The 25,373-nt window shown below is 46.7% G+C and overlaps 1 protein-coding gene across 9 annotated transcripts in view; it reads right to left on the bottom strand.

Moving 5' to 3' along the window:
• Positions 1-21,822, bottom strand: part of ABL1 (ABL proto-oncogene 1, non-receptor tyrosine kinase) — a 150,051-nt gene extending 128,229 nt beyond the window's left edge. For 3 of the 9 annotated variants that reach the window (XR_006196181.1, XM_042914300.1, XM_042914299.1), the window contains exon 1: positions 20,456-21,298. Coding sequence is in view for 8 of the 9 variants with exons in the window: in XM_042914300.1 (XP_042770234.1) it covers positions 20,456-20,591 (136 nt within the window). In the remaining variant the exon portion in view is untranslated. Of the gene's footprint in view, positions 1-20,455; positions 21,299-21,464 lie in introns of those variants that run through there. The other 6 variants (XM_042914296.1, XM_042914292.1, XM_042914297.1 and 3 more) reach the window with 6 other exon arrangements.
• Between the last annotated feature and the right edge of the window lie 3,551 nt (positions 21,823-25,373).

The following is a 25,373-nucleotide window of genomic DNA, read 5'->3' as shown; positions in this document are numbered from 1 at the left end:
GTTATGCCTACTCTGCAAGTGTCAAGATCTGGAAGAAATCAGTTGAAAAGTCAGTAATGAAACAGCCTTTGCCAGCCAGCCGCTAAGTATTCAAATTTACGTGGCAATATATTTTTTTTAAGTAACTGAGAAAATCCTCCACAAGCACTAGCATTCAAACAGAGATCTGGTATCTCACATTACAAAGACCAGGGGACGATTTCCTGAAATCATAATCATCATCATATACATTCACGAAGCATCTTACAGTTTCCTAAGCTCCTGCACAGACACCAGCTCATCTCGGCCTCCCGCCGCCCCGGGAAGGAGCGGAGGGCTCCCCCGGCGCCATCTGAGAGCTGGAGACACCAGACTCGGTGGCATATCCCATCAGCTAAGTGCCTTCTCCAAGATCACATGGCTTGAAGTATCAGCACCAGAGCCAGAAGCAACGACTTATGAACGGTAAATGTTGGGTCAAGTCAACACACTCTAAACTCACACCACTAACAGCCACATAGCACATCAGAAAGGTAAAGCCCCACAGTCTTTGTGGAGGAGGCGGATCCTCCTAGGTGAGCGAGGAAATGCCATGTAATCCTGTTTTTGAGCCGTGACTATTTTAAACATTGGGCTTTTCAATGTCCAGAGACTGAAACTGGGTACTATTTATTTATATTCAAATATTCAACCCCAAATGTTCGTTTTGTTTTTTTTTTATGGGAAAGGGTCATTTTATTTTTAATTGTTTTTAATCCCACTATAGTTAACATACAGTATTATATTGGTTCCAGGTGTACAATATAGTGATTCGACACGTCCCTACAGCACCCAGTGCCCAAGTGTCTATTAAAAGCAGCACAATCAGAATAACAAATACTCTAGGGGCACCTGGGTGGCTCAGTCGGTTAAGCGTCCAACTTCAGCTCAGGTCATGATCTCACAGTCTGTGGGTTCGAGCCCCGCGTCGGGCTCTGTGCTGACAGCTCGGAGCCTGGAGCCTGCTTTGGATTCTGTGTCTCCCCCTCTCTCTGCCCCTCCCCCGCTCACCCTCTGTCTCTCAAGAATAAATAAAACATTTAAAAACATTTTTAAAAAAATAACAAATACTCTAAAGATACGTCCTGTATTTTGCCTCCGCTCATTTATTCTACTCTGCCCCGCCTTTCTGACCTGAGGGTTTGATCCTCAGATGTACTAAACCCCCTTCACAACTTGGTAAGAGCTCGAGCAGCAGGAGTTCCTGTGCTGGACTGAGTCGAGGACCAAGGAAGAATGTAGCACAGTTAATTACTATAAACCACTGCTTCGAGAGAAAGCCAATGGTTACTGCATAAAATCTAGTTCAAAAGGAGCACCCGGGGGGCTCTGCTGGGGAGGTGTCCAGAAGCTGCTTGGCAAGCTTCTGCTCTGAGACAGTAATGCTCTGCCTTCCTTCAGCTGCTTCGGCCCACTCTCTTCTTCTTCAAACTTACAAAGGCAGTGAAAAAGGAAAATTAAAAAGTATGAAGTCTTCACATGAAAAGATGGTCAACATCAGTAGCCATCAGGGACAGGCAAATTAAAACCATAATGAGAGGGGCGCCTGGGTGGCTCAGTCAGTTGAGCTTCCGACTTCGGCTCAGGACATGATCTCACAGTCTGTGAGTTCGAGCCCCACGTCGGGCTCTGTGCTGACGGCTCAGAGCCTGGAGCCTGTTTCGGACTCTGTGTCTCCCTGTCTCTCTGACCCTCCCCCGCTCGCGGTCTGTCTCTCTCTGTCTCAAAAATAAACATTAAAAAATAAATAAATAAAACCATAATGAGATACCCACTAGGATGGCTACAATAAAAAAAATACTGATAATACCAAGTTCTTGTGAGGATGCCAGGAATTCTAGCACATGAGGATCCTGGTAGGGATGTAAAGCAAGGGCCACTCTGCAAAACTGTTTTGCAGTTTCTAATAAAATGAAATATACACTTACCATGTGACCCTATAATACCCAGGCCTAGTCCTTGCCTGCAAGTGGTAGGCTGAGAAAAAGGTCCTCTAAAAGATACATACAACATACTCACGGGAACCTGGATTATTTTACGTGGCAAAAAAATGGTGTTTGAAGATGTGACTAAACTAAGGATCTTGAGCTGGGGGGATTCTCCTGAATCATCCCGATGGGCCCTAAATGTAGTCACAAGGGTCCTTATAAAAGGGAGGCTAAGGGAGATCTGACGGCATAAAGGGAGGAGGAGAGTAACAATGGAAGTGAGGGTTTAGAGGGACATGAGGAGGGGGTCACAGGCCAAGGAATGCCGGTGGCCTCCATAAGCCAGAAAAGGCAAAAAAGGGGTTCTTCCCCGGGGCCTCTAGAGCGAGTGAGGCCCTGTTGACACCATGACTCGGGCCAGGCGATACCAATTTCAGACTTCTGGCTTCCAGAACAGTCGACAAGAAATTTCCGTTGTTTTAAGCCACCCAGTTTGTGGCAATTTGTTACAGCGGTCACAGGAAACTAATATGCTAAGTAAACTGAAAATTTATGTTCCTACAAAAACTGTACACAAAGTTTATAACAGTTCTATTCATAATCATCCATAACAGGAAACAACCCAAATGTCCCTCAACAAATGAATGAATGCACAAATTACAGTATATCCATACAACAGAATACTACTGAGCAATGAAAAGGAATGAACTATCGTTACATACGATGCTTGGACGGACCTCAAAGGTGTCAGACTCAGTGAAAATGCCAGTCTGAAAAAGTTATATACTGGATGGTCCCATTTATAGGACAGTCTCAAAAAGACAAGACACTGACAAGAACAGGTCAGTGTTTGCCCGGGGGTGGGCAGGGAAGGGGGAACGGTGAGGGGTGGGGGCACACAGAGCATATTTACTTTAAATTCCTATGAATTCCTTTAAGTTGACAGATTCCCAGAAAGTCACGAAGAAAATTATCCATCGTAATTATCCATCACAACAACATAAAGACAAAATACAAACACTGCGGACCCGTCTATTTCTTAGGCTTTTGTCTGTACGATAAATCCTTCTGACCAGTGAGTCCGTTTCACTGTGCAATTCTTGGCTGGGTTGACAGCCACACACGCCTGAAAACCTCAGCGCTCATCCCTAGCAGCCTAGCCGCCATGTATTCCAGACCAAATGGGTTTTACCAACCTATCTTCCATCCAGATTCATCGATAAAACCTACGGGGACTCTGAGAAAAGAGCCAAAAGAATGAAGTGGGCTGAACAAGGAGCAGCAGATTTAAGGATTAGGTAACCCTGTCCTGCAGAAACAAGAAATTCCCTGAGGGAGTGGAAGCGCCCTCTCGGCCCCAACAACAAGGAAACCCTCAGAGAAATCCCCAAGTGCTGATTTCCTGCGGAGGGAGGGAAAGGGCTCCACGGCTCACATCCTCCAGCCGCTCTAAGGAGTTCTTTCTCAAAAATGCTTACAGTTCCACAGGGGTTTCCTCTAGAATTTTCTTGAAGCGCTAGCATTCCAGTATCGTCATATGGTCGGATGTAACCCACAGGTCTTATAGATAATCCTCAATTACCAACAATGTACAAGCTTGTCACGGGCAAGCTGCTTATCACAACATTATTACTGCTAGGATTTACTTCTTAATCTTCCTCTGGTTTAGTCCCCTTGGGCCTGCTCCTTGTTACGAACAGATACATGATTTCAGAATTATAAGCAACAATTACTATTTGTTAGGAGCTAACCAAGTGCCAGGCACTATTAGACATTTTAAATTTATTATCCCATTTCATTCTCTCATTAATAGTAAATCAAGCAAAGGGGCGCCTGGGTGGCTCAGTCTGTTGAGCGTCCGACTTCCCCTCAGGTCATGATCTCGAGGTTTGTGAGTTCGAGCCCCGCGTCGGGCTCTGTGCAGACAGCTCAAGGTCTGGAGCCTGCTTCGGATTCTGCGTCTCCCTCTCTTTCTGCCCTTCCCCTGCTCGTGTTCTGTCTCTCTCTGCCTCTCAAAAATAAGTAAACGTTAAAAAAAATTTTAATAGTAAATCAAGTAAAAACTACGATGCCCGTTTTGTGAATGAAGAACCAAAGACTCCAGTTAAAAAGACATGCTGTAGGGGCGCCTGGGTGGCTCAGTCGGTTAAGTGACACGCTTCGGCTCAGGTCATGATCTCACAGTTTGTGAGATCGAGCCCCACGTCAGGCTCTGCACGGACAGCGCGAAGCCTGCTTGGGATTCTCTCCCTCTCTCTCTGCCCCTCCCCCACTCGTGCTTGCTAGCTCGCTCTCCCTCAAAATAAGTAAGTGAACATTAAAAGAAAAAAAGAAAGAAAGAAAGAACTTGCTGTATTCCCAGAACCTCACAACGTACAGAGATCGCACTCAACTAATATCTACTAAGTACAAGCTGGTGTCTACAGTCACACTGCTTAGTAAGTGGTACGCTGGGACCTGACTTCAGATAAAGCCAAAATTTCAATGTCACCCACCTCCCTATTTGCCTAGGAGACAGACACAGAAGCAGGAAACTGTCAAAGTACAACAAAACTCCTATACGTCCCACAGCCTGTATTTTCGTCTCCGGGAAGGTTTGGTTTAACTTACAAGCCACACTGTCAAGCCTTACTTTGCCAGTTCCGCTTTGTGCATTTTTACCTGATCTTCAATTTGCAGGGAGTAGTAACAAATTTCACTCTTTTAAACACAGAATTTTAGCTACAACCAAACAAGCGGGAATTTGATAATCAGACAATTCTGGGGTTTCATGAGACCAAACATGACAAATCTCCCCACTGATCTACGTTTTTCCACATGCATTTCAAAGAACAAGAACAGAGACTGGTTATCACAACAAATCAGGCTGAAAATATGGGGGAAAGAACTTTATTTTTTTTTAATGTTTATTTATTTTTGAGAGAGACAGAGACAGAATTCGAGTGGGTCAGGGGCAGAGAGAGAGGGAGACACAGAATCCGAAGCAGGCTCCAGGCTCTGAGCCGTCAGCACGGAGCCCGACACGGGGCTCGAACCCACGAGCTGTGAGATCATGACCTGAGCCAAAGTCGGACGCTCAACCGACAGAGCCACCCAGGCAGGCACCCCAAGACTTTAGAATAAGAAACCTAAATGTGAGGGGTGCCTGGGTGGCTCCATTGGTTAAGCGTCCTGCTTCGGCTCAGGTCATGATCTCACAGTCCGTGAGTTTAAGCCCCTTGTCGGGCTCTGTGCTGACAGCTCGGAGCCTGGAGCCTGCCTCGGATTCTGTGTCTCCCTCTCTCTCTGCACGTCTCCCACTCACTCTCTGTCTCTGTCTCTCAAAAATGAATGTTAAAAAAATTAAAAAATGAAAGAAACCTAAATGTGAAAGTCATTTTCCCCTAACTCTAGGCATCTCCATTTCCTATCAGAAGCCAGACTATGTGGGCAGAAAGGAGGAAGGGAGAAACAAGGGGGTCTCAAGGACTTCACTACTGTTTGAGGGTTGGTTGGTTTTTTCTTTCTACAGAAAACTACAAATCAAAAGAGCTGGGTGCTCCATCAGGCAGGCCAGCGTAAAACTACCTGCACACCAGACAATTAAAAGGTCTAACACCCTTCTCGCCACCCTACCTTCACTCTTTGCCTACTTTTGTCTCCAGAGAAGCAAATAGCAGAAAAACATTCAAGTCCACAACTTCAAACACAACTAGGGCAAATAGATATACGTGAATGATATGTTTGCTCAAAAAATGATTGGGGGGCGCCTGGGTGGCTCCGTCGGTTAAGCGTCCGACTTCAGCCAGGTCACGGTCTCGCAGTCCGTGAGTTCGAGCCCCTCTTCGGGCTCTGGGCTGATGGCTCGGAGCCTGGAGCCTGCTTCCGATTCTGTGTCTCCCTCTCTCTCTGCCCCTCCCCCGTTCATGCTCTGTCTCTCTCTGTCCCAAAAATAAATAAACATTAAAAAAAAAAAAAAGATTAGGGATAAGGGTACGTGACTGTTTACAAAAACAGACGCTGTCGCTCCACCTGACGGGAACCACCAGAGGGTTTTAAGCTACAGAATCCTCAACTTGGACTGCAATTTAGCATAAGGGCTCCGGCGTTACGTGGCACTTTAGAAAATAACACGCCAAGGGCTCCGCACAGTGCCCGGCCAGAAAAACTCGCATGGCACTCGCATGGCAGCCATAAAAGGTTAAGGAATACACGACACCACTTGGTGTCTAAGATGGGTTATTTATGTGCGGCCCACCATCCGTGAACCAGGTGGCTTCCAGTGTCTCTAAGGCACTTCAGGAAAGATGGAAGCGTTCTGCTGGACACCCCAGCCCGCGGAGACACAGTTTCAAACGCAGTCATCAGTGCTTCTCAGAAATAAGTCAGGAGAACACACCGCACCGGGGCACCGGGTGAATAACCGAGAAGCCACGTGCACATCCCAGCTGACTGCTGCTGAGCACACGTCCCAGAATGACAAGCAGGGCAGTGGAAGCACGTAAGTTAAGTGGTGAAAAGTACCCGTGCTTTTCACAAACGGCCGTCCTGGGAGTTTAGCCAAAACCAGGGACGAGCAGAAAACACGCAGGACACATCACCTCGGCAGGCCCGGGAGTGAGCCACGCGCTGCAGCAAAGGACTAGGACCACAGGGCAGATGGCCGTGCTCCCCTCTCTTGACAACCGGTCTCGGAGGGGCATGGAGTCCCCTGATCGCCACGGCCTGGGCCACACACAGCACAGCCCCCGCGGCACTGGCGCCATGCACCGGCAGGCAGCTGGGGCACTCACCGGTCCCAACCAACCCACTCTGTCCCTTCCCCCGGGCCCTCATCCAGTTTCCTTTCCACTACAGTTTTCTTACTTTGCTCTTGTTTTTCTCCGTCCCAGGTTGTAAACACCTGAGGACAGGCGAGGGCCAGCACTCTGCACTCTTGTGTGCACAGAAGCCCCGCGTCTTGGCCAGGGCTCGCACCCCTGCAGGGCCGCCACTACTCCCGCTCCCCTCCTCCCACCAGACCGCCGTGGCCTCTGTGGGCACCAGGCAGCCCCCACGACTAGCTCTCGCACCTAACGGAGCAGTCACCCATGCGGTGTGGGGACCTGTACCTAAGCACAGAGAAGCGGCTAGCCTCCGGGTCCTTTCCAGCCCTGAGATCGGAGGGTATCCCAGGTGCCAGGTCATGGCTCTTAGACCATGTATTTGTGTGCATTCGTTATGTGAGTCAGTACCAAAAACACAGCCCACAAAAAGGTGAAAACCTAAAATTTCTATCGAAATAAACTCTAAACCCCCCTCATTTCAGTGTTGTGAACATTTTCAAAAGGATGAGTTCATCCTCAGAAAGTAATGTCTTGGGTAGAAAAAAATACTCAAGCTATCAAGATGTACTTGATTTCAACCCCGGCTCTGTAACAAATCAGCAATGTAATCCTAAAAAACACTTTGTTACCATCCTGGACCACAGCTTACTCTACCGAAAACCAGGAATACGGTCTATGCTACCTATACCATAGACCGAAAACGAGTGCTCTAAAAACAGTTAAACCTTTCACATCCACAAGAGACAGACACCCTTTGTAATTTGGGATGCTACAGAATCACCAACTTGATTCATCACCAGCATGAATTAGGATATGACACTGCAGAAGTATAGAGGTTTAGGTTGAATCCGTTCATCACCAGGGAAAATGCTGTTGTTTGTTTCGCCTAAATGCTTGATACTGGATTGGCTGCCTTTCGTTCCTAAAGCTGCAAGGGCCAAAAAGAAAATCCATTAAGTGAAGGTTCCAATTAGCAGTTTAGGTATGACTGTAAATTCAGCGTCATACTCCTGCACTACATTTCCAGATGCAGTTAGTGGCCACAAGCAGCCCTGTCAAAAGAGAGATGAGAACGAAAGAAAAGACACTGCTGTGGCCCCAACAGGGGTCTCCTCACCGCTTAACAGCCATGATGGAGTTGAACAAGTGCCCCCTTGCCCTGGCCCATTTGCTGGACCTACCGCTACACTGTTGAGTCAAAGGCGGTAACCATTTTCCCCAGCAGATGGCCGATGGTGGTCCTTAGGATTGTAAACTGGAAACAAGGAGCCTTTTGTTGTCCCCTTGTTCCAGGGTAGTCTGCTGTACAACCCCCGACTGACAGTACATGATACAGAGTTGGTACTGAGATAATCAATGAGATTCAACTGTGTATTTACTGAGCATCTAGTCTGTAAAAAGTATAATACTGGGGGCGCCTGAATGGCTCAGTCGGTTAAGTGTCTGACTCTTGATTTTGGCTCGGGTCATGATCTCACGGTTCATGAGTTCGAGCTCCACGTCGGGCTCTGTGCTGACAGCATAGAGCCTGCTTGGGATTCTCTGTTTCCCTCTATCTCTCCCCTCCCCTGCCAGCATACCCACACACACACTCTCTCTCTCTCTCAAAATAAGTAAATAAACATTTAAAATATATATTAAATATATGTTTGTCAAAGTACTTTATAATACTAAATTTATAAGTTAAAAATATTTTAAGATAGTAATATTTTAATTATATATATATATATGTTGGACCCATGAAGATGTATAAACATGGTCTCCACCATCAAGGAACCAAGAACTAAGTGTCCAAGAAAAACAGAATTAAAAACAACACACAGAAAGGTGAATCTGGAATAAGCTGATGTTTTGAAATCTTCAACAATTTATAGAAATCATTCCACCTTTATGATTAATAAGGAAAAAAATGTCTCCTGAAGAGGTCTGCTTTTATCAATCAGAATTCTCTATCTTCCATTATTTATTCCGAGGATCAAAGTAATCTACAGATTTAGTGTAATCCTAGTAGAAAATCCTCAAGTGTGTTTTTGTTTGGGCAGGAAACTGATAAAACTGAGTCTAAAATGTATTTATAAATACAAAGAAGCAGGAAAAGCCAAGACAATCTTGAAGAACAAAACTGGAGGTCTTAAGACTTATTTTAAAGGGGTAGTATTTCAGATAGGATGGCCCTGGCGCAAGGACAGAAAAACAGAACCAACGAACACAGTAAGGAGTTCCCAAACAGTCCCACACATAGACGGATACCCGATTGATGCAGCAGCAACTGTGCTCTTCAGTTAAAGAACTATAGGTCAGTGTGGAAAAAATAAAAATAAACCATCACCCCAACACAATAAAATCAATTCCGGGGTGCCTGGCTGGCTCAGCGCTTGAAGCGTGTGACTCTTGATCTTGGGGTTGTGAGTTCGAGCCCCACGGTGGGGGTAGGGGTAGAGATTACTTAAAAAACAAAATCTTGGGGTGCCTGGGTGGCTCGGTCGGTTAAGCGTCCAACTCTTGATTTCGGCTCAGGTCGTGATCTCACGGTTCCTGGGTTCTGGCCCCATGTCGGGTACGCAGCCTGCCTGAGATTCTCCCTACCCCTCTCTCTAACCCTTCCCTGCTTGCTCTCTCTCTCTCTCTCTCTCTCTCTCTCAAAACAAATAAATAAATAAAATCTTAAAAGGTAAAGAAAAATCAATTCCAGGTAAACTGTAGATCTGTGTACGAAAGGTAATGGAATAAAACTTCTTCATGAAACCAGACACTAATGTAGCACTATATGTTAACTACACTGGAATTAAAATAAAAACTTAACTAAAAGAAACAAAAAACAAAAAGAAAAACTTCTTCATGACCTTGGGGTAGACGGATCTCTTACATAGGACATAAAAAAGCACCAAGAAAAAAAATTATTAAATTGAACTACATTAAAATTAAAACCTGTCAGTTCATCAAAGATACCATTCAGAGACTGAAAAGGCAAGCCACAGAGCATGACTCAATATTAGCAGTAAATATATCCAATAAAAGACCTGTATTGAGAATATATAAATAACTCCTACAAATAAGAAACATAACTAGAAAAATGGGCAAAAGAGGTGAACTGACAGGTCACACACACATGCAGACATTTATACCAATTTACACATGCACATACACAATGATACATATGTATAACATCCAAATGGCCAATAAGCATATGGAAAGGTGCTTCATTTCAGTGAGTCCTCAAAGAAGCTAGTGAATCAAAACCACAATGAGACAGCACTGTGCAACCACAAGAAAAGCTAGCACTTTAAACAGGGACAGTATCAGTTTGTCAAGAATGTACAGCAAAGGCAGTCTCCTATCAGACATCCTTTGCCTTAAGCGAGTATTTGAGACGCTGGTTCCAGGTGTTAAACAACAGGCGGGCAGGACTGTGATCCCAGAGAGGAGAGAAAAACACAAGGTGAACAGCCAGTCACCTCTGACTTCCTGCCCTGGGGCAACTTTCCCAGCTGCAGTGCAGGGAGCTGGAACCCAAACAGAGAGCCACCGTCTCCTGGAAGGTCTCCTGGAAGTCAGGAAGCCGAGACCAGGATTCGTGGCTGTGGAGGCACCTAGAAAGTGTAGGGCAGGACATATAACAGGAGGGGGTGCATGGGGGGCCGAAGAGGAGGGAAGTGCCCCGTGGGTCCCTGGCAGGGGGCTGGGCAGCACACACGCGCGGTGAGATTCTAGAAGGCCTAACAGATAGCAGTGGCTGTGAGGGTGGCACCTGAGCACTGAGAGATGAAGCTTTCATGGTGTCAGCCGATCCTGCATGGAGAGGCCGCGCTGAGCACCTCGGATCTTTACTTGACATCCCAGAAAGGCCAAGCATTAAGTCTAAAGGACGCCCTCTAGAGCAAGGGCCATGCCTCTGGACTAAGGATGCATCCAAAGCTGACTCACTCTAACAAAGCATAAAACCAGGCGAGATGGTCAAAAGAACAGGCTAGTCACTGCAGGTTAGAAAAAAACCAAAACCCTAAAGTAAGACAACTAGATCCAGAATCCCTGCAGTGTGACATCCACATACCTGACATACAACAAAAAATTATTAAACATGCAAAGAAGCATGAAAATGTTGACTCACAACGTAGAGGAAAAAGCAGTCAATAAAAACAGACCCCAAGATTACCCAGATACTTAAATTAGCAGGCAAATTCTTTATTATAAATACCTTTAAGAATTTGGAGGCAAAGATGGGCCTAATGACTAAGATGATGGCGAAACTCAGTGGAAAACGCAACCTATCTAAAAGAACCAGATGGAAATTTTAAAATTGAAAATACCAGAGCTGAAATGAGAATCTTAAAGAGATTAACCATGGAAAACTGCAGAAGCATTAGTCAACTTGAAGACAGATCAACAGCAATTATTGGAAAACAAGAAAGGCAGGGGTGGGGAGGAACCTAAGCATTTAACTCAAGAAGCTAGAAAAACAAAGTAACAACGGAGAGAGACAAAGACAAAAAACAACCAAAAACCAGAGTGTTGGGGACCCAACAGAGGTTCCAAATACACGAAACAAACTGCACGTTCACAGTTACATTCCCATCCTGAATACCACACTCCTGTGCCTCTTTTCTTTTTCTTCATCAATCTTGCTGAAAGATTTGGCTATTTTACTGATTTTTTTTCCACATTAGCTCTCGGTTTTATTGGCATTTCCATTTCTTGTATGTATGTATGTATGTATGTATGTATGTATGTATGTATATCTTGGAGAGAGAGAGCACGCAAGCGGGGGAGAAGGGCAGAGGGAGAGAGAGAATCCTAAGCAGGCTCCACACTGACCATGGAGCCCAACTTGGGGCTTAGCCCCACGACCCCAGAACCAAAATCAAGAGTTGGATGCTCGGGGCGTCTGGGTGGCTCAGTCGGTTAAGCATCCAACTTCAGCTCAGGTCGTGATCTCAAGGTTCGTGGGTTCAAGCCCACGTTGGGCTCTGTGCTGACAGCGTGGAGCCTGGAGCCTGCTTTGGATTCTGCATTTACTTCTCTCTCTGCCCCCTCTCCCACTAGCACTCTCTCTCTCTCAAAAATAAACATTTAAAAAAAAGGGGGGGTGGATGCTCAACCAACTGAGCCACCTAGGCACCCCGACATTTCCATTTTTTTTTTTAATTTTTTTTTTCAACGTTTTTTATTTATTTTGGGACAGAGCATGAACGGGGGAGGGGCAGAGAGAGAGGGAGACACAGAATCGGAAGCAAGCTCCAGGCTCCGAGCCATCAGCCCAGAGCCTGACGCGGGGCTCGAACTCACGGACCGCGAGATCGTGACCTGGCTGAAGTCGGACGCCCAACCGACTGCGCCACCCAGGCGCCCCATCCATTTCTTAATTTCTGTTTTTGTTGGTACTAGTCTCTTACTTCTGTGTACTGTGGATTACTTTGTTTTTCTAGCTTCTTGACTTAAATGCTTAGGTACCCCCCCCCCCCACCCCAGTCTTTCTTGTTTCCTGATAATTGCTCTTAAGGCCAAAAACAACTGATAGAATTGAAAGGGGGAGGTAATCTACCACTATAGCTGCTGATTTTTAATACCTGCCTCTCAGTGAAAAAAGAGACCAAAAAGAAACTCAGCAAAGGTACAGATAAAATAGACAAAAAGTAAGTAAGGATGTGGAAGATTTTAAACACTATCAACCAACTTGATCTAATTCACATTTACAGAAAATTACAACTGCAAGATATAGATTCTTTTCAAGTACAAATGGAACATTCAGTAAGATAGGTCATATGTGGGGCCAGAAAACTGGTCCTAGTAAATGTCAAAAGACTGAAATTTACAGAAGATATTCTCTGACCACAATGCACTTAAGTTAGAAATCAATAAGATACCTAGACTCCCCAAATGTTTGGGAATTAAACACCTCGAAATGATACATCAGGGGCACCTGACTGGCTCAGTCAGTAGAACATGTGACTCTCGATCTCAGGGTCATGAGTTCAAGACCCACATCGGGCACTAGAGTTCGCTTTAAAAAAACAACAGTAATAAAATTAAAAAAGCACATCAGAATTTGTGTTCAAGAAGGAGGTGGGACCCAAGCAGAGTTTTGAAAGGCAGGCAGGTTGTGAACACACAAAAGCGTAATGTCAGGGCACAACCACCAAAGAGGCAAAGAGGTAGGGAATGGCTAAATGTGCTCCAAAGAGGCCTTCAGGGAGACCTTCCCTTTACTGAAGCTCACCTTCTAGATATCGATTTTAACCTTTTCCCCCTAGATCCAGAGAATATGCTTGACATACTCCTATGGGTATAATTCTCAGCTCGAGCATATTAACTCATCCTTATGCCCCCGTTCAAAAAATGCACAATTTGCAACACGCATCACAACACAACAGCATATATCACATGGAGATCTGTTTAAATAAGGTAAAAATTCTTCTGGTTAAATCATTTTTGATCATCCTCCTTTATCCCACAACTGAAATTCCTGCTTTCCTCTGTATTACCAGCATATTTCTTTTTTTAAGGTTTCTTAAAAATAATTTTCACTTATTTTGAGACAGAGAGAGCACGCAAGTGGGAAAGGGGCAGAGAAAAAGGGAGAGAGAGAATCCCAAGCAGGCTCTTTGCTGTCAGCACGGAGCCCGACGCGAGGCTCGATCCCAGCAACTGTGCGATCGCGACCTGAGCCAAAGTCGAGAGTCGGATGCTCAACTGCCTGAGCCACCCAGATGCCCCTAAACATAGTTCTTAAAATGGGCGATAAGGTTTCATGAACAGTAAGAAGGCCATACAGAATGTATTCGCCGACAGGAAATCACGGGGTGCCTTAAAAAAAGGTACATGTACACTGGTCTGCATTTTCACAGCTCACAACTCAGTCCCCAACGTAAGTAGGTAAATGTCATCTTTCCAAATGACTTCTTTTTAAGAATCTGACTCATTCGACTTCAATACTTGTAGACTCCACACTCGCACGGTTTCCCACCTGCTGACATATATGGACACCAGTACAATTTACCAGTGATGGGAATTAGTGTTGATTTATCATACTCCTATTACCTTCAACAAAGTTTTACTTGAGAACCGTAAAATAGTTTTCTTTAATGTCCATTTATTTTGAGAAAGAGAGAGAGCGTGCATGCATGTATGCATGGTCAAGTAGGGGAGGAGCAGAGAGAGAGAGAGAGAGAGAGAGAAAGAGAGGATTCCCAGCAGGCCCCACGCTGTCAGCGCAGAGCCCAACGCTCGAACTCCCAAACCATGAGATCATGACCTGAGCTGAAATCAAGAGTCAGACACTTAACCAACTGAGCCACCCAGGCACCCCAAGAACTGTAAAATAGTTTTTTGTCTATAAATTTTTTTAATGTTTGTTTATTTTTGAGAGAGAGAAACAGAGCACAAACAGGGGAGGGGCAGAGAGAGAGGGAGACACAGAATCCGAAGCAGGCTCCAGGCTCCGAGCTGTCAGCACAGAGCCCGACGCGGGGCTCGAACTCACGAACTGTGAGATTATGACCTGAGCTGAAGTCAGACGCTTAACTGACTGAGCCCCCCAGGCGCCCCTGTAAAATAGTTTTCAAGTGAGTAAACAATTTCTTAAAACCAGTTTTCAGGTAAACTCATAAGTAAAACATGTGGCATTACCAAATTAAATAATACCCCGCGGGACATAGATGTACTAACTTACAATCAGAAAATCCACAAATAATTTATTTCTTTTAAAAAACTCAAATTTTTTAAAGCATTACCTAGTAAAGTATTACAAAACTTATTTTTTATTTTATTTATCTGTTTTTTTTAACTAAACTCTACCCCAAGCATGGGGCTCAAACTCACAACCGTGAGATCAAGAGTTGCGAGCTGTACCACCTGACTGAGCCAGCCAGGCTCCCCAACCGAACTTTTAAAATTGAAATGGACTTTTTACCTTTAAAACACTGGGGCCGCTTGGGTGGCTCAGTCGGCTAAGCCTCCAATTCTTGATTTTGGCTCAGGTCATGACCTCACAGTTCGTGAGACTGGGCTCCAGGTTGACATCCAAGAGCCTGCTTGGGATTCTCTTTCTCCTGTTCCTCCCCTGCTCACAAGCTTGCTCGCGCTCTCTCTCTCTCTCTCTCTCTCTCTCTCTCTTAAAATAAATAAACTAAACAAAGCGTTTTTTAATTAAAAAAGTTAAACACTTGTTACCAAGAATAGGAAAAATTATGTGCAAATTTTTTAAAATCTGCAACTTTTTGATTTAGGAAAAAAAAAAACAGTCCTCAGAGAAACAGGATTTAAAACTTAAAAACGAGGGGAGCCTATGTGGCTCAGTCAGTTAAGCATCCGACTTCAGCTCAGGCCATGATCTCACAGTTGGTGAGTTCGAGCCCTGCATGAGGCTCTGTGCTGACAGCTCGGAGCCTGGAGCCTGCTTCCGATTCTGTGTCTCCCTCTCTCTCTGCCTTTCCCCGGCCTACACTCTCTTTCTCAAAAATAAACCAACAACAACAACAAAGTAAAACTTAAGAATGAGTTAAAATCATTCCCACTCAAAATTCAAATGTCACCACCCCCCAAAAACGAATCAAACTAATCCTATATAAAAACGTGAAGTCCTAATTTCATAAACTACCGAATGTCGCCTCACACTTTTGGAAGGTTCATACTCGGGAGAGTTCTCCCTTGGGCCTGTCGCTGTTCTCACAGCTTGACATGCACCCGTAAGCTGGTGACCCCCACGTTCCCTCTCCAGCCGGGACTGCTTCCCTGAATTCAAGCCTGTAGACTCAACCGCGTATGTGACATATGCACCGGGACGCCCAATAATAGACATCTCAAAGGTAACATGCCCGGATCCTCGTCTCCATTTCCTGCAACACACCTCCCCAAACCCCACTTGTCTCTTTTGCAGTAAAAGGCGACTCCATTTTTCCAGGGATTCAGTCCAAACACCTTGGAGTCGCCCTCGACTTCTCTCAACCCTGCACCCCCCCCATCTCAGGTCTAACTCAGCAGCAAATCCGGGCAGCTGTGCCTGGATAGTCCCGCCATCTGACCCCTTCACCACTGCCGCCGCTCTGGTCCAAGCCATGACCGTCCTCATCCAGATTGGGGCAACCAGCCCCTAAGTGTAATCCGTTTCCTCTTTCCCCTCCTTCGGAATACAGCAGCCGGGGACATTTTAATAGAACAGAAATCGGGTCCTGTTAATCCTCTCTCAAAATTCTCCAAAGGCTTCCCAAACCACACAAGTGAAAAGTCAAAAGTCTTCCAATGGTCAACAAGGCCACATTCTGCTCCAGCCATCCTCTCCTCACCCCCATTTTATCTCCTACCACTCTCCTTTTGCTCCCTTGGTTCCAGTTACTCTGGGCTTCTCCTCAAACATGCTAAACAAGCTCTGCCTCAGGGCCTTTGCACTGACGATTTCCCCATTATTTCCAAGGCTTGTTCCTCACTTCCCACCTTTGCCTTCAGGTCTTTATTCAACTGTCACCTTCTCAGGGAGGCCTCCCTAACTAAAATCGCAGGGCCCAACATTCCTTAGCCCCTTTTCTATGTTATTTTTCTCTCCAGAACGTACTACCGTCTAACATACTCTATACTTTACTTACCTAGCTTACTTATGGTCTGTCTCCTCCCACTAGAATGTAAATTCCAGGAGGGCAGGGATGTTTTTTGTTTGCTAATGTATCACCAATGACTACAACATTCCCTGATACATAGTGTGCTCAATAAATATTTGTTGCAGAAAGAAGGAAACTACTAAGGAAAAGAGGTTTACTAGTGAATGCTTTTATTCCTCTTTTACCAACTCTCCCGAAAGTGAATTTTCTGTAGTCAAGCCACTGAAATCTGGAAGGGACATATGGTGCGTGAAATAATACCATGGTTTCCTTTTTGTTCTCCCTGTACATATGACTAGCCATTGTGACCCTGAATGATCCTGGCAAAAAACTGCCATCTGCCCTCTCCTTCCAGATTCACCACTGCCGCTCTCACATTGCAGCATTCTTGGCTTCCAGGTCCGTGTCGGATCCAACAATGTATGTTATGACTGCAAGGTGGGTTGTTTTTTTTTTAATTTTTAATGTTTATTTATTTGTGAGACAGAGCGACAGCATGCGAGTGGAGGAAGGGGCAGAGAAGGAGAGAGAGAATCCGAAGCAGGCTCCAGGCTCTGAGCTGTCAGCACAGAACCCCACCCGGGGCTTGAACCCATGAACCATGCATGAGATCACGACCTGAGCCGAAGCTGGACACTTAACCTACTGAGTCGCCCAGGTGACCCACGACTGCAAGTTTTTTAATCCAACCTATATGGATATTAACCAACTCTAGAAAGATCACCCTACGAAGGATCAAGAACAATCTGTAACACAAAATGAGACTGTGTTGCCCTAGAAAAAGATACCCAAGGTCCAAAGAAATTGATTTGTCTTCAGTAAAACGTGAATTAGGCAAATTCTTTCATAAAAAGCTGCTGCAAAAGAGGGACAGTTTGGTTGGGCGGCCATCAATTCAGTTTTTGCATCTTTTTATGTTCTGCATTCTAGCAAATTTGTCACAGAAAGAAATCACAAAGGCAAAGTAAGAAGTCCAAGTTTTTCTCCGATTCCACCTAAATCCCAATTCCCATACCATGCTGACTCATCTCCAGATTGCTTTTCACCTCTTAGCACTACACAGATGCCTTTCAAGGGTAGTATTTCATGGTACACCTGCAATACACAGCCTTATGTGTCTTCGTGAGAAAACTCCTAGAGCCACAGTTCTCAAACTTTCTTATCTCGGGACCTTTTCACACTCTTGAAAATTACTCAGGACCCCAACAAGCTTTTGTTTATATAGGTTATCTCACCAGAGTTTACCACATTAGAAATTTAAACTGAGGGGCGCCTGGGTGGCTCAGTCGGTTGAGCGTCCGACTTCGGCTCAGGTCACGATCTCGCGGTCCGTGAGTTCGAGCCCCGCGTCAGGCTCTGGACTGATGGCTCAGAGCCTGGAGCCTGCTTCCGATTCTGTGTCTCCCTCTCTCTCTGACCCTCCCCCGTTCATGCTCTGTCTCTCTCTGTCTCAAAAATAAATACACATTAAAAAAAAATTTTTTTTAAGAAATTTAAACTGAAATTCTAAAATTTATTCATTTAAAAACATTTTTATTACTGGAAAATAACTGTTGGCCACCAAAAAAGTAGCCTTTTTAGATCACTGTATTTATTCTTCTTAGAAGCTACACCAAAACGCCATTAAGTGGTCGTTTCTTAAAGGTTAGTTGTGATGTAGAACCTAAAACTGTATCAGGGAACTTTTGTAACATTAAAATCCATTGGCCCACCTTGCACCCTGGATGGATTTTTTACCTGTGTGTGATTTTAGGATCCCACATAGTGATCACTTAGAAAAAATGGGTTCACTGAATTATGCAGATTTGCTGAATAATACATTTCATTATAAGCTATCAAAGCACCGCACCTGTAAATATCACCACCGATCTCTACCCCACAGTAGCAGATACAAGTTTTCCAAAATCCTAATTTTCATTGGAAAGCTGAAGTTTTATCACTGGCAACATACACTGCCAGTTGCTTTCTTGAAAGACTCCTTTATCCTTTTTTTTTTTTTTTTTTAGACTGAATAACCGTTGTTTGTCGGTGGCAGTAAAATGAGAGTAAAAATGGCAGTCGGTGAAAAACGCAGCTAGTTCAGCACGCAGCTCAAAGAACGGCCCATCTGCTTCTCCTGGAGAGAGAACCATCATACCTCAGTGCACAGCAGAGACGTTCACGTGCACCTTCTCATTTCACCCCACAGACTACGGGAAAAACCATCTCCACGAGCGGCAACAGTGAATACATTTAACCTGCTCTACGACTGCATCGAGAACATTCCGGTGAAAACCAAATTCTTATTTCATTGTATTGTACTCATCGCGAGTGCACGGCACGAAGGGTACGATGGCTCCTAGGACAGTCAGGTGCTGCAGCCTTGATTCACGCTAAGGAGCCTGCATGACTTTTGCACCATTAGTGCAAAGAGTGCAAACAGCATCTGAGAATTGTAGTAATATGAACACTGTTTTAACCTCTCGACCCTCTCGGAAAGGGTACCAGGGACACCCAAGGGGATCATACTGTTCTGTGCTAGAATAGCTTCCTAGAAGTGAGATTCCTGGGTTATCGGTATATACACTAAATTCTGCTAAGTGTGACCAAAGCTCTCCAAAAAGTCTGTACCAATTTTCACTATCCAAGGCTGCATGATCGTCACTAGTTAAAAATGTAAATAACTAACTCAGGGGCGCCTGGGTGGCTCAGTCGGTTGAGCATCCGACTTCGGCTCAGGTCATGATCTCGCGGTTTGTGGGTTCGAGCCCCGCGTCGGGCTCCGTGCTGACGGCTCAGAGCCTGGAGCCTGCTTCCGATTCTGTGTCTCCCTCTGTCTCTCTGCCCCTCCCCTGCTCACGCTCTCTCTCTCTCTCTCAAAAATAAGTAACATTAGAAAAAAACTTTTTTAATGTAAATAATTTCACTTTACAAATCTTGAATTGGGGAAGCACCAGAATATAACAAACTCCAATATCTCCCGGTCTAAAACCGGTGCTAAAATGTAACTAATATTTCAAGGAAAAATACAATTCGAGCACCCAAGTTATATAGATGAGGCAAATATTTTTCTGTCAGAAAGTAAAACCTCAACGGTCACATGCAAGTGCAAGGCACAGAGACCTCTGTTGACCGTGGTCACCCATCGTTAAAAGGCATCTGAGGCTGAATTTCAAAGCAGATGCCGCGTGCGCTCTTCTAACATTCGCTAATGGAGCGGGTGGGGTCGATATTCCTATATGAAGCACACGGTTCGAAAAACGTCAGGCTACAGCGCGACGGCCAGGGCCCTAATTAAGTGGTCCACGGCCGGCCCCTGTAGCAGGCAGGAGTCTAAGCCGAGCCTTCGCTTTAAAACTTCACGCGGAATTACTGGAAAGGTGCAGTGGGATACAGACAGTCTGCAATCAAATGCCAACTCTGTTCATGCAAATGTCGACGGCACCCTTTCTGGCCCCAAATGTCATGCGAAACAGGGAGACAGGGGAAGCTACAAGCCCCATCGCCGGGGAAACGATCACTCCTGGGTAAGGCAAAGCACCTAGAAACAGCCGGGTTTCCTCGATCCGCAAAGGACACTGCTTCCCCACTGCATTTTTTTTTCCCACGAAGCTCCAAAGTGGGCATTTTCAAGTCCTACTCAGGACTGAAAAGGTCAAGGATATTAGCGTCCACCAGGATCCGTAGGTCTTAACCCTTTGGGGAGCACGGGCCACTCTGAGGATACGATAAGAGCCCCTCCATGGCTAAAGCAGTGAAGGATCTTCGGGGAGAGCCCACGCCTTGGGTCGGAGCAGGATCGTGGACTCTGATCCGAGAAACGACTTAAGTGCACTCTCCTCGGCAAACTGGAAGAGTAAAATGGCTTATCTAAGGTCAACAGTGAGTGAGAAGGGCAATCAGGCGAGAAATGAACAACTCGGGAGAGAGATTCTGGACAAAGCCACACAGAGTCCCCAAGTAACTTCTTCTGATACGAACACAGTCCCTCCACAAACTAAGAGAACACGACAGCAACACAAGTTTCAAGTACAGCCGGAAGGAAAGGACACAAGGGCTGAGGTTCAAGAGTGCCTTGTGCACTCCTAAGCTGAACACACCAGGAAAAACAGGGTCCGAAAGCTTGAAAAGCACTCACCGTGTTCCACAAAGACATTGCAGTGCGGACCCCCGTGCCTCGATGACTCCTTCTTCCCTGCTCCTTTGATAAAGTGCAGGGCAGGCAAGCTTGGCCTCCTCTGGTCCCCAAGAACTTTTCCAGGCTGCTGCCCCATAAAGTAATGATAGGCACCCCTTTCCAGAAGAGGGTTCCAGATCCTCCAGAATGGTCAGCGGGCTTAGAAGGAAACAGTACATACGGGGGATTTCGCATTCGCCGAATCGCCCCAAGTCAGTACAGTGAGGTCAAACACAAGTGAACACACGTAAACAGCAGCTCCGAGCATGTCCGCGGTCGATCAATTCGAAGCCATGCAACTGCGGGGCGACCCCACAGTTCCTTGAGTTGGAGTGTCTTTCACGGGCTGGGTAAGTTTCTTCCTTTCCAAGAAGAAAAACAAATATTCACAGGGATGCTGGAAAAGGGTCAGTAACACTAAAGTCATCTCGATTCCCGCACATAAAGGAAACGTGGATCACCTCTGGATGCTTCTCCAGAACTTTTCCTGGGGAAGTCGCCCACCCTACCTCCTATCTCGGTTTCTTCATCTTCCGACAGGTTTCCTGCCAAACTAGCTGCCGCTCCTGCCGCTCTACCCTGCGCTCCGGAAAACGACACGGGTCACCCAGACTTCAGCGAGGGCTTGCCCTCGCCTCGGATGACAAGGAATGCATTGCCAGCAACTTTTAAGTCCGCTTTTTAAAAGGCCTGTGAAACCAGTCCAGGCTTTTCCTCTGCATTAAAGTTTTTGTTGGGGCTGAGACTAAAGGGACCGTAGGTGACATTGGAAGAGGTCAAGGCATTGGAGGCTCCCGGGAGCAACCTGGGGGGGGGGGGGGAAGGGGAGGCCACTTGACAGCAGGGAGGGGATATGAATGGGGGGCGGGGGGGGGGGGGGCTCCGAGGCCAAACTCGGGGCCGGGAGTGGGCGCGAGGGGCGGCTCGGGGGTAAAGGGGAGGCTGCCGGGGCGGGGCACGGGCGGCTTACTCCGGGGCGTCGCTCCTCCACGCCTCAGGAAACGGGGTGTCCCAGGTCTGGGGGAAAACAGAGACCACCCCCAGTGCCCCAGAGCCAGGGCAGGGCTGTACGGGACAGAGCACGCTCGCGGCCCCGAAGGCGGGAGGCGGGCGGAGGGGGGAGGAGGCCCGGCCGCCTCAGCTGCCCCGAGCCCAGGGGTCTCTGCCCGAGACACCCCCTCCCCCGGCTCCGGACGTTGTTACAGCCGCCGCCGCCGCCAGGCAGTCACATCCCCGGAACTCCGCCGCGGGACCCAGCCTCCCCCCGCAGGTGGGGGCCGTGGACAACCGAGGGGCTCCTCAGCCGCAGGACCCGGGGACCGGCTCCGGCTCCGGCGCTGCTCAGGGACGGACACCGACCCCCGCGGCCGCCATGATGGATTAGGAGCCGCTCCACAACGAGGCCAGGCCCCGCCCCTGACCCCGCCCCCGCCGACGTCCGGCGCGCGCCTCGCGGGGACCCGGGCCTTCCCGGCGCCGCTCTCGGGGACGCCGCCGCGCCCTCCGCCTCCGGTCTCCCGACCCGCCAGAATTCGGCCCCACACGACCTTTTAAATGTGGTTTTTCCGAGCGCAAGGTGAGCGGCAAGGAAGCCCCGCCTCCTCTGTACCGCCATTGGTCCCTGAAAATCCGGGTCAGGTCTCTCTCCTGCGTCCCATTGGCCGGTGAGGGCAGTAGGCTAGAGTTCCCGGCCAACCCCAGTCGGCGCGGGCCGCAGGGCATGCCGGGGGTCGTAGTCCCGAGGCGCCCGCTCCTGTCCGCGCGCACCCGAGACTTCTTGCCCTCTGCTCCCGGCTCCTGAGCTTCGGTCCCGCCCTCCAGGGAGCCGGTGGACTCTCGCCTGCCTCGCGTCGGGCTGGCCAATGTCTCTCCTGCGCGGGTAGTAGGACCGGCGAGGAGCCAAAGCAAGGGGAAAACTGCGGATTGGATTATCTCAGAACCGGAGTTGGATTACTTCCTTAAACCTCTTTAGGGAAGAGGGAAATTTGGCCCGCTCCTGGAAACCAAGGTATTTGGTGCCTTACCCTCCCTCCGCAAATTCTCACCTTTTCCGCAAGAAGTATAAATATTAGAACTGGCGAAAAATAAATGACTGAAGAGCATCCGACCTATTGCGAACGAATTTTCTTTGGGTATCCAGAGGCTCCCTCATCAAAGGAACCGCTTGTTAAGCACCTCTCAGAGGCTAAACCAGGCGTAATCGCAGCTGTTTGAGCTAGAAAGAGCCTTTAAGATGAAACGACCTCATACATCCATACATGGATTTGCAGGAGAACACCCTGTTAGCTGAGAAAATACGGATTGTTGGGCTAGCAGGCCCAGAGACAATGACCCAACACACCAAACCCACACTTGTCATAACCCATCTCCTGCAACTGGAAAGCACCCACCAGGTCCCTTAGTCTTCACCCTTTATGTGTCCCCATATATGGGATATATGCCCATTTATAAGGAGATCCACTCATTCTAGTGCCTACTCTGTATCGTAATGCTTTTCACAAACTACATTATCTAGTTTAACCCTCACTGTAGTCCGGTGAAGCATGTAGTATTATTCCCCATTATGCACTTGAGGAAAAAGATTCAGAGACGTGACTTGCTCAAGGTCACTTGCCTAGTTAGTATGTGACCATGTCACCATTTGAGCCCGGATGAGTCTTGCTGCAAAGCCCACGATTTTTCCACTGTGCCATTCAGTATCAAATAACTTGACCAAATGTTAGACCATTGACTTTTCAGAAGTTGCTGGCATTAGGGAAGAAGCTACATTATGGATGTCGTAGCTACATTATGGATGTCGTACGTCCAGTTACGGATTTTCGAAATATTTCTGCTGGATGGGGAAATGGTAGTGACTTAACGGTAGCATCGAGAATAGTCGTGTACAGGTACTGAATGTGAGCATATGAAAACTTGTACCCGAAGTTGGAACTGAAATGTATTAATTGATGTTAGTAGGTTTAGCTTTGCTCTCACAAAATAATCTGGTTGACACTTAGTCCTGACTCATAGTATCATTCTTCAAACATTCAGCGCCCTTGTTCTCCTTTATTTACCTACGATCTTACCCTGATCAGCACCCTTTTTATTTTTAGCAATTTCGCTTTCTTCCTATTCATGCTTTAATCGCATCCTGTGCATCATCATTCTCTAGTTCAGCTTAAAATTGAGCAACTGGATCAAATTCTTTTTTTTTAAGGTTTATTTAGTTTTGAGAGAGAGAGACACAGAGTGTGAGTGGGGGAGGGGCAGAGAGAGAGAGGGAGCCACAGAATCCCAAGCAGGCTCCAGGCTCTGAGCCGTCAGCGCAGAGCCCCACACGGGGCTCGAACTCATGAACCATGAGATCATGACCTGAGCTGAAATAAGAGTCTGATGCCTAACAAAATGAGCCACCCAAGCACCCCTAAAATTTTCTAATACGCGTTTCTTGAACTAATTCATTCAACAAGCATTTGAGTCCCCTGTGTGCCAAGCACTGCTCTAGCTGGCATACAATGGGGGGCAGGGGGACACTCATCTGTGTCCAGAGGAGCATACCTAGAGGGAGGGACAGGCAGTGAGCAAAATGGTAGCTCAAGGGATTGGTCTCAGGGCTGGAAATAAAGTTTCTGGACCTACATTCTTTCACGAACAGTCCAAGCCACTCTCTAGATTATTATTCTTTTTCATTTGAGAGAGAGCATGCCTGCGAGCAGAGAGAGGGGCAGGGGGAGCTGGAGTAAGCAGCTCCTTCCCACAACCCTGGGATCATGAGCTGAGCCACCCAGGTGCCCCAGTCCAACCCATTCTCTAAAAGGCTGCTTTCCCTCTAAAGCTTCAGCCTATTCCTGATCCATAGTTCCTCCTGAGCTTAATCAAGCCATTTTCTCTGAACTACTTTCTTCACTGGTTAAGTGAGGATCACATCTGCTGGCTGTCAAGAGATCTTGTTTGGTCTTCCACAGGGTGAGATTATGCTGCAGGGGTCAGTGTGGAGGCCACCTGCACCTGATCTAAATGCGTATCCAATCTCCATTTTCCACCAACCCACCTTCTGGTGGTGAACCCCAAGCCTAGACTACAATATTTTCTAGAGACGCACTATGCTCTTTTCTCCCTGTAGAACATTGTAGAATGATACTTTTGAGGACTTAAAACTAAAATCCAGAGCCCAGCAAATGCCTGATAGTCAGAAACCAATGTTGCCAAACATTGAAAAAATCCCTTCAGGTTCAAATATTCATTAAAAGTAATTCAGTTCAGTCTAATTTTGTCCTCACTTTTACAAAGCAAAATCAACCCATGAGTTGCTACAGGAAGTAAGTACCAGTGTAAAAATTTCAGCTTATTCCATTTTCTTAAAAACACACAATGGAATTAACACTCAACAAGGGCGCCCTCTAGTGGGCCACGGACAGTAGATCAGCCCAAAAAGGTGCTTTCAGATCTTCACCCTGTTACCATCTGGCAGATAATTGCCATTCTGTATATACTGAAAGTACAGAATAGGCTGGCAGCCTGGGAGAGACCAAGGGAGACCAAACTTTCAAAGAGCTTACAAACGATCCCCGCCCAAACTCAAAACCAAACCAGGGACTTCGACTTCCCCCACCCCCTCCCTTCCACGAAGAGGCATCCAGCCTGGCATGTGTTCTGAACAAGATGCCAAGTGAGCAAAACTAAAGTTACAACACAGCCTATGGAACATTCAGTTGTCTGCAAACTCCTCAAACAGATGATACACTCTGGAAAGCAAAAAAAGAGGTAAAATGATACCCCTGAGTAACGTTCCAAGGACAAGAAACATACTGTTACTCAAGAGCTGAGCTATAGTTCATAACCGTCAAAGGCAGTGTTCAGTCACTACCGTTGAAACTGTCCTGGGTTTACATTTTCC

This window comes from Panthera leo, chromosome D4 (assembly GCF_018350215.1).
Source record: "Panthera leo isolate Ple1 chromosome D4, P.leo_Ple1_pat1.1, whole genome shotgun sequence".
Taxonomy (NCBI): domain Eukaryota; kingdom Metazoa; phylum Chordata; class Mammalia; order Carnivora; family Felidae; genus Panthera; species Panthera leo.
This window is presented reverse-complemented; position numbering and strand designations above follow the sequence as displayed.